Source organism: Zootoca vivipara, chromosome 12, assembly GCF_965207765.1.
Source record: "Zootoca vivipara chromosome 12, rZooViv2.hap1.1, whole genome shotgun sequence".
NCBI lineage: Eukaryota > Metazoa > Chordata > Lepidosauria > Squamata > Lacertidae > Zootoca > Zootoca vivipara.
In genome coordinates, this window is record NC_142595.1 from 29,482,409 (window position 1) to 29,492,797 (window position 10,389).

The 10,389-nt window shown below is 40.5% G+C and overlaps 1 protein-coding gene across 1 annotated transcript; it reads left to right on the top strand.

The window, feature by feature from the left end:
* The first annotated feature begins 307 nt into the window (after window positions 1-307).
* Window positions 308-1,261, top strand: LOC132592924 (olfactory receptor 14A16-like). Its single transcript, XM_060281160.1, has one exon. It carries the CDS (start codon window positions 308-310, stop codon window positions 1,259-1,261), a length of 954 nt encoding a protein of 317 aa, XP_060137143.1.
* The last annotated feature ends 9,128 nt before the right edge of the window (window positions 1,262-10,389 follow it).

Below are 10,389 nucleotides of genomic sequence, written 5' to 3' on the forward strand. Positions count from 1 at the left end.
CTTAGAAAGTATGTTTAGGCACCCAGTCTTTGTTGCCTTTCCCTCAGTTTTTGAGGGTGGATAAATCATATTAGCTCAAAATATGTGAGTGCACATACTCTCCCCATTAGGTTTCATGTCATATCAAGATGAAAGAACACATTAGCAACTGATACTGTGCATACATGGTTCTTTATGTGGATAGATGTGTAGTTGTGAACTAGAACCAATATCTAAGATGATATTTTTTTAAAAAAAAACATAGAATGTTTTTTACATAGAATTGTAAGCTCCTCTAACTGACAACTCTTTAACTTCTATCTGCAGAATGACAGAAATGAGAGAAATGGCTAACCAATCTACGCCAACAGAGTTCCTTCTCATGGGTTTTGCTGAAACCCGTGATATGCAGATTTTGCATTCTGTAATATTTCTCTTCATTTACTTAACAGCCTTAGTAGGAAATTCTCTCATCATCACAGCTGTGGCCCTAGACCACCACCTTCACAGCCCAATGTACTTCTTTTTGAGCAACCTGTCATTGTTTGATGTCTGCTCCATCTCCACTACTGTACCCAAATCCATTGTCATTTCATTGACAAACAACAACATGATTTCTTTTGCCGGATGTGTCACACAGGTCTTCTTAGTCGTCACATTTGTTGGTGGTGAGCTTGCCTTGCTCACTGTTATGGCTTATGACCGTTATGTAGCAATCTGTCGTCCATTACAATATACCTTAGTCATGAATCGGCATGCTTGTATCCAATTGGCAGCTACTTGCTGGATAGGCAGCCTGATCCATGCAGTACTGGAAACAAGTTTCACTTTCATACTAAATTTCTGTGGAACAAATATGATTGGGCAATATTTTTGTGACATTCCTCAATTGCAAAAGATTTCTTGCAGTGATACAAAAGTGAATCAAATTCTGATTCTTGTCTTTGGGTTTATTCCAGACGCTTTCTTTTTTACCTTCATCTTTACTTCCTATGGCTACATATTTTCTGCTGTGCTGAGGATCCCATCTGTCCAAGGCAGATATAAAGCTTTTTCTACCTGCACTCCTCACCTGACTGTCTTTTCTTTATTCATCACCACAGGTGTGTTTTCATACATGAGGCCAAAAGCACTTTCTTCCCCCACTGTGGACTTGGTTGCAGCTGTATTATATACAGTTTTACCACCGGTTCTTAATCCCATTATTTATAGTCTCAGGAACAAGGACATCCAACTGGCAGTGTGGAAAATACCCAGAAAACTGAAACATCTCTTTGCATGATTCATCATTTCCAGATTTTTGGAAAATTAATGGAGAAACTAAATGTTCATATTAGGTATATTCCCTTTTGCTTAATATAGGACCCGTCTCATTTTTATTTATTTATCATACTCCTAGGCTCTTTGTCATATTAATGGATTAAGTGATAATGAATACATGAATGTTGTAATTTATTTCGTTGTGGTTCAGAATCCCTTTTCTGAAAGGTTTCTGGAGAAATGTTTTGGATGTATTTTGGATGAAATGGAAACATCTTGTTATTCCATGCATCTGTGGTTAAAAACATTTCTGAAAATCTTAAGGATGCTCTAATGTGGCTTCTCCTTCTGGACATTTGTGATTTATATTACCAAACAATCATATGGATGTCACATTCCCACTAAATATGAGTTTATTTAACAACATTAATGATTATTTCATATGTTTCGTAGAAATATGAATCTTTTATCCCCTGGCATTTGTACTATGGGATTCCACAGGGAACTAGTCTTTCCTCAGTGCTATTTAACTCAAGCTGTTCAGTGCGGTTGTTAGGAATTTTGAAGAAAGCTGCCACCCATTCACTGATTATACACAGCTCTACTTCTCTATAACATCTGACTCAGAAGTATTGGATCGGTGTCTGGATGCTGTACTAAACTAGATGAGTTCCAATAAACTATTCCAATAAACTGTTCTTCAATCCGTTTGCTTAATGATCTGCTATAGAATCTTTCCTGGTATTGATGTCAAGCTGACTGGGCGGTAATTGTTTGGGTCTTCTCTTTTCCCCTTTTTGAAAATAGGGACAACATTTGCCCCCCTCCAGTCTGCTGGGACTTCACCTGTTCTCCAGGAATCCTCAAAGATTACTGCCACTGGTTCTGAAATCACCTCTGCCAGTTCTTTTAATACTCTTGGATGTAGTTCATATGGCCCTGGAGACTTGAATACATCTAAGCTAGCCAAGTATTCTTGTACTACCTCCTTACTTGTTCTGGGCTGTGTTGTTGCTTCTCCCACTTTCTGGACAATGCAATTGTCTGCAAGGCTAGTGAGGAATCTTTTCGACCTTATGCTCTTGGCTGAGTTTGACATCCAACAAATATCAGGATAGTTGAAATCCCCTATTACTACTATCTCACTTCCTTTTGAATGCTTAGTCATCTGTTCCAGGAAGGCATCATCTGTGTCCTCAGTTTTGCTTGGGGATCTATAGTAAACTCCCACAATGAGATCACTGTTATTTTTCTCTCCCTTAATTTTGACCCAGATACTCTCATTTTGGCTTTGATGTTTTAAACCCTGGATCTCTTCACAGGTATACACATCCCTGACATATAACGCCACTCCCCCTCCTTTCCTGTTTGGTCTATTTATCTGAAATAGATTGTATCCCTCTATTACTACATTCCAATCATGAGACTCATCCCACCAGGTTTCAGTGATGCCTGTTACTGGTATGTCGTATTTAGTTTGCTGTACCAAGAGCTCAAGTTCATCTTGTTTATTTCCCATGCTCCGTGCATTAGTATGCAGACATTGAAGACCATTGATCATCCCCCCATGTCTCTTATTTGAGGATGTTTTCCTCCCACCACTAGGTCTGTGTGCTGTTTGCTCCATTTGGTCCTTGACATTTGGATGATCATCTACAGCACTTGATAGACTCCTAGCTTCAGGACCACTGTCTGCCTCCCCCACATAAGTCAGTTTAAAGCCCTCCTGATGAGGTTTTTGAGATTAATGGCAAAAACATTCCTCCCAACCCTTGTGAGGTGCAGCCCATCACTTGCCAGAAGTCCGTCTTCAAGAAACTGCAGACCGTGATCAGGGAATCCAAACCATTCCTGCTTGCACCATTTGTGAAGCCAGTTGTTCACTTCCCCTATTCCCCCCTCTCTCCCTGGACGACATCATTCAACTGGGAGGACAGATGAGATGACAATTTGTGCATTCAATTGCTTCAAAAATTAATTTTTTGCATTTAATTGATTCCCTACTGGGTGGGGACAGCGGCAGTGTTGTGTGGATGTGCCAGGTATGCTGTCATCTAGGTACAAAGGTTCATGATGTGATTGAGAAGTTGCCAGTGACCACTGCCCCTTCTTTCTTAATCATGTGGGTACAAATTATAATTCCAGACACAGCCTTAAATATATAGCAAGGGATTATGAGACTCTGGGTAGGAAATTGAAGGGCTGGGGGTACAGGTGGTTTTTTCACCACTCCTTCTTGATGAAGGTCATGGCCCAGAAAGAGAGAGGAAAATACTGGAAGTAAACAACTGGCTGTGCAGGTGGTGTTATCAGGAAAAGGTTGGATTCTCCTTCCTTAAGGAAAGGCATCTGGCAAGAGGTGGGTTGCACTTCACAGCAGTTGGCAAGAATGTGTTTGCTAAGAGTTGTATGGACCTGAATACGAGATCTTTAAAATAAATCTGAACAGTAGGGGGACAGCATTACAGATGACAGGGGAACAACTGGTACCAGGGATAATAGTTTCAATGATGAACAGGGAACTGAGGCAGTGCTACAGAAACCTGCTAAAAGGCAGTAGACTGCAAAAAGAAAGCAGCTGGGGAAATGACTCATGGTTTCACTTGTCTCTACGCTAATACACAGAGTATGGAAAACAAGCAAGACAAATTTGAGTTATAAATAAGTTAAAAGGCCCCCTGACCATTAGGTCCAGTCGCAGACAACTCTGTGTCACTGTAAAGTGTTACAGGCCAAGGGAGCCAGCGTACAGCTTTCAGGTCATGTGGCCAGCATGACTAAGCTGCTTCTGGTGAACCAGAGTAGTGCACGGAAATGCTATTTACCTTCCCGCCAGAGCGGTACCTATTTATCTACTTGCACTGTGTGCTTTCAAACTGCTAGATTGGCAGGAGCTGGGACCAAACAATGGGAGCTCATCCCATCACGGGGATTCGAACCACCAACCTTCTGATGGGCAAGCCCTAGGCTCTGTGGTTTAAGCATTACTGAAATCTGGTAGGATGAGACTCATGACTGGAATGTACGAATTGAGGGATATAACCTATTCAAAAAGAAATATACCAAACAGAGAGGGAGGAAGAATAACATTATATGTAAAGGATGTGTACACTCGTGAAGAGATCCATGATTTGGAGCAGGGAAGGCAGCTTGAGATTATATCAGAACAAATTGTAGGAGAGAGAAACAGCAGTGACCTTATTGTGGGTGTCTTCTATAGACCTCCAAGAGAGACAGAGGACTTGGATGGTGATTTCTACAGCAAATTATCAAACATTCAAAAAGCAGAGATACTGGGGGCCTGGGGAGGAAGTGATCATGTCTCCTTGGGTTTCACAAGAGGACTTCAAAAAGACTGATTGAACTGAGAACAGCCATCCACCTTCATAAAACACATCAAGGTGGATATATACACATCCCCAGAACTTCATGTTTGGCAGGAGGACCCTTCAAAGTATGATGTCCTAGGTTTGCGTGTCACCCACGAATGGAGTGGTGTCACTGAATGGGTACATCCCTTGCCTGTATACTACTCCATGGTGTCTTTCTGGTAAGTAAGGAGTGGAGCATACAACCCCACCATGCAGAGGAACCTTGGTCTGAGTGGAAAGGACCCCCTCCTCTTAGGCAGTATTTTTTTTTTTTTATGCACAGCTACTTAGATAGAGTAGAGAGAGCCTCCCATGGCAACCCTCTTACTTAGATTGTACTGTTCCAATCACACCAATTGCTACTGTTCTGCTCTTTTGTTCAAATTAGGTGGTCAGCCTCAAACGTTAGTTGAAAGTTCCCTACCCTTCTGGCTGGCTACCACTAATTTGTACAAAACGTGATTTGACACAGCTTCCTGGTTGAATTATGTCTTACCTGTATGCTCTACTCTCCACTTACCAGAAAGTCACTGTAAAGTCATTGTAAGGCATTTCCCCCATTTTCTCACTAGCTAGATATTTCCTGCAAATTAGAGTAACCTAAATATATCTTACAAAGCAAAGTGTAAGGGTCAAAGCTTCCAAACAAGTAAGAAATAAGTTGGTTTTTAAAAAAGGAAATATGGGCTCTTTTGCCACTTTTGATGAATCAGAAAAAAGTTTGAAAGTTAATGAACTGTAAATCTCCAAGGTACAATTCCACATTGCAACTTATGGATCACATTAGTGATTCACAACTTCATGAACACTATGGGGAGCAGAGATTAATCACTCTCCTTTTCACAGTACAGTACCTGCTTCTGTACATAAATTGTAATATCAAAGCGCTGGAGTTTCTCGGCGCGAGAAATCTCCCTGTCCAGCTGACATGGTGATCAACCGGAAGTCCAGGCATACAACCACCTTCATATTCTAAGAGGAATAACTTCAAGTTGAGGTGAGTATTTTCATGAATTATATTCAGTACAAAATATGGATCTAATCAAAATGCTGAGAGTAGCGCCCTTTAAAAGAATGGGACTTAAGTTATTCACCATAACTAATGGGTGTCCCATCAATTACAAGCATGACTAAGTCTGGATACAAAAACATGAGCTCAAGATTCTACTTCTAACAATGGTGTGACTTGCCAGACAGGATAGTATCCAACACTATTATGATAATGCATTTTTAAGTTTTTGCCACTTTGCTTTTTTCAATAAAAAGTAATAATGTACAAATTGTTTGCATCTGCCTTTTTTAAAAAATGGCAGGAGCTCTTAATTGTATCTGTACCATTAATCAAAGTAACATTACAAAGAGAATGTATGATATACAAGATGTATGTTACTTGTAAGAGTAAATGGGTACTGGATGGTCACAAACTAGAGCAGACCAAATACTTCCAGTACCTAGGGCTTCTATTCCATCATTCTGAGTCCTGGAAACACCATTGGCAGACTGCCTATCAAAAGGTGGAGGTAAGCAAACTGGCTATACTTTGATTCTTCTATACAAGGGGAGACCATTATGTTCCCCCCCAAAAAAATCGCAAAATCTGTCTCTCAACTCCTCTATGCCTCAAACGTCTGGTTCAATGGCTCATTCCCCATGTTTGATGGGTTCCAGGCAAAGTTCCTCCGATCCCTTTTACAGGTTCCAAATTGTGTTCCAAATGCAATTTTATTTTTAGAAACAGGTGAATGCCCTCTCTCAACAAAAGCATGGTTGGCTGCCCTGAGATACTTTGGCCTAGGGAAGGGGTTACTGTACTTAAACAATGAGGAGTTTACGAGCTCATGAATGAAAACTATGGTCAGAAAAGCCACTTCAATTGGACTGCCACCTTCTCTCTTGTACCATCTGGGATATGATACCACCCTTGAATCTCTGAGGCAAAGGCTCTGGGACATATCACATAGTGATCTCCGATCTCAATCTCATGTTTTCTGTGGCCCGAAAGCTGTAGGAATTCATTACGGTACTATTTTCAGATACTTGCATATCTTAGAAATCTGTCTGTACCAACTTATTGGTGTCTTTTTACCAAAGCCAAATTAAATGTATTTCTATCAGAAGTGCTAATGAAAGACTGAGAGGGATCACTTATCAGAATAGGCTCTGTCTACGCTCTCAGGACGTTGGTTGTATGAGGCATATCCTACTGCATTGCGGACAATATGAGCAAGCTAGGGATCTATTGATTAAACCCCTACTGGCAAATTGGCTGGGTGAATCCGAAGCCTGCTATACTAAATATCTTCTGGACGACAAGTCTAATGATATCACAGTGGCTGTGGCAAAGTTTCTTTCGGTAGTCATACTTATTACTTACTAAAGATAATCATACTCAAGACTAAAGAAATATCGTCTCGGTCTTCCTCTCCAGGGGGGGTTGTCTGTATGAATCTGTATTTTATTCTGAATCTATGTTACGGATATTTGGACTGTAATAAAGATTTATTATGTTCCTTGTAAAAGAATAAACATCCAAGAAATTTGCTGAATCATGCATCCGCGTTAGGCATAAATAGAGATTTCCACTGTGACATTTACGGTAAAACAGTAAAACGATGGCAGTTGCAGTTCAGAAATTTCTAGAGGGGCACAGGTCTCCACCCCCCTTTTTAAGATTTTTTATTTATTTAGAATTTTCATAATACAACAGAAAAAAGAAATAAAGAAATAAAAGTAAATATACTACCAAAACAACATTTGATGATAAATATACAAATAATAATACAACAAAATACAAAGAAAAAAACTACCAAACAAATCAAGATAAATAGTTCCCTCTCACCCTTCACCCTACACCCCCCCCCCGTGTGACTTCCAGCCTATTCTCTATTTCAACATTGGTTTCCCAAAAGAATTTTTGTATACATTTTTGGATATTTTATATCGTGATTATTTATATTACTTGAACTGTTCACCTGTCTGTTAAGAGGCTGGTGTTTTCCACAAATTTCTTCTTATAATCATTGAATTTCCCCCAATCTTTATCGACTTTCTGTTTAGATATCCTTTTGATTTCTCCTATTTTCCTTGCCATATTTTGATATCTTATTAATTTGATTTGCCAATCCTCTATCGTTGGAATTTGTGTACACTTTTCCATCTCTTTGCTATGAGAAGTCTAGCAGATGTGGTTGCATACATGATTAAACACTTATAAGTGGGATAAGGTTTCCACCCATGATGTAGAGCACAATCCTTTGCAGGTTGACTCCTTCATAAGCCTGTGTCTTCAATTCTGCTTACTACCAGATAAATCTACAACCCTATAAATGCTTACTTGGGAGGGACTTGTTTATATGTAAACATTTTGATATTTGAACTGTTAGTAAATTTTGAATGAACTCACTATGGATGAAATAAGAAGGAAAATTAATTTATTCATAAGATAAAATTGGTTAGAATGGTATTTAGTGGTATAGTGCTGGATTCATTAAAAATGATGCAAAGTGTCTCAAACCAAAGATGTTGACTGCCTATTAAATAGAAGTATCCTTGTTGCTTTCTAAGTGAAGTTGGATTTACTTGATTTTGCTGCAAAGTACTGAGGGACGCATGTGGTGCTGTGGTCTAAACCACAGAGCCTAGGGCTTGCCGATCAGAAGGTCGGTGGTTTGAATCCCCACGATGCGGTGAGCTCCCGTTGTTCAGTCCCAGCTCCTGCCAACCTAGCAGTTCGAAAGTATGCCAAAAAGTGCAAGTAGATAAACAGGTACTGCTCCGGCAGGAAGGTAAACGGTGTTTTCGTGCACTGCTTTGGTTTCACCAGAAGCGGCTTAGTCATGCTGGCCACATGACCTGGAAAAACTGCCTGCGGACAAACACCGGCTCCCTGTAAAGCGAGATGAGCGCCGCAACCTCAGAGTCATCTGCGACTGGACCTAATGGTCAGGGGTACCTTTACATTTACCTATCTAATAATGTCACGAAGGGTCACGAAGAGTTGGACACGACTAAACGACTAAACAACAACAACATATCTAATAATGTAACATGAAAGGACATGATTTTGGAAAGGATGGAATAAGGTATGATGTACCAAAGGCTCGGCTGAGGAAGCTCTGACTCTCTGTGGTTGTGAGAGAAGTGCCTTAACTCCGTTCTCAGCATCCCTCAATACAGTTCAATTAGGACTGTACAGAAGGGGAATTCGTCTCTTCTTTAGCTACTACAGTGGTACCTCTGGTTAAGAACTTAATTCATTCCGGAGGTCCGTTCTTAACCTGAAACTGTTCTTAACCAGAAACACCACTTTAGCTAATGGGGCCTCCTGCTGCTGCCGCGCCGCAGGAGCACGATTTCTGTTCTCATCCTGAAGCAAAGTTCTTAACCTGAGGTACTATTTCTGGGTTAGCGGAGTTTGTAACCTGAAGCGTTTGTAACCTGAAGCATTTGTAACCCGAGGTACCACTGTATTGAAAGCTGTACACTGCCAGAGAAGGAATGTGCCTTCCCTCTGCAAAAAATACCATGTTTCCAATTTCTTGGTGTAGCAGGGGCTTCCCTATTTGCACAGCCAGCATAGTATGTGGACCACAGCCTTAGGGAGCAATCCTACACACAAGAAGGTGGCATGATGAAAGTCTCACGTAAATTAGGCTTGCATAAAATATACCAGATCCATACTCCATTCAGGTGTAGGGCTAGGGCTGTCAGAGATGTCCTGTCTGGCAGAGTGAAAACAAGCTTTCAAAACAGTACTGTATTTAAAATAGTGTTTGAAATAGATGTTTTTCCTGATTTAACTCACACTGGGTTGGCAAGCCATGTAAAGAAGTGAACAGGTTTATGATCCATACTGAGCCGCCTTCTCAGATTTATTCTCTAGGAGCTGAGGGTGAGGCATTTTGGCTGTATCATGTGCATTTTGGCTGTATCATGAATCGCATGGCTCAGCCACCGAACCAGACTCATCCCAGTGGATCTTGCTATAGGATTACTCCCTTTGAGAAAAGGGAAAATTCTGTCTCTCCTTGTCCAGCAGGCTTAATTGCTTTTCATTTTCGTGAATACATATACAATGGTTCCTTGGTTTAAGAACAGCCCTGTTTACGAACTATTTGGTTTAAGAACTCCGCAAAACCAGAGGTAGTGTCCCGGTTTGCGAACTTTACCTTGGTCTAAGAACGGAAGTCGAACAGTGGAAGGGCACTGGCAGCGGGAAGCCTCATTAGGGAAAGCGCGCCTCGGTTTAAGAATGGCTTTGGTTTAAGAACGGACTTCCGGAACGGATAAAGTTCATAAACCGAGGTACCACTGTAGTTGGAATAAAACTATTCCAGATGAAATTACTATTTAGTTACTTAATTATTTGTAGGGGCATTTATATTTTACTGCAGGGAGGGAAGCCTGTGAACCTCTACATGACGCTGTACACCAAATCCCATAATCTCTGACCATTGCCCATGAATGCTGGGGTTGCTGAGAACTGACATTATAAAGCAGATAGAGGGTATGAGGTTCCCTGCAGCTGTTATGATATATTATTGAATGATAGCATTCATGAATGGCTTCTCTTCAAGTAGCTATTTCCCCCCTGATGATAACTTGCTTTTGGAGTTTTCAATGTCAGCTATTTCCCCTAAAATTCTTAAATTGTAATAGATATTTCTAAGAGCAAGACATATCACTTAATGGAATTCAACATACATAATCATGAAAAAATGCTTCCCCTTTGCAGAATCACCACCTTAAACAAGCTTACTGTTCACTCCACAGAATATTG

Excerpts from the sequence above, each read along its gene's own strand:
- LOC132592924 (XM_060281160.1), top strand. The coding sequence starts at position 308 with ATGACAGAAATGAGAGAAATGGCTAACCAATCTACGCCAACAGAGTTC.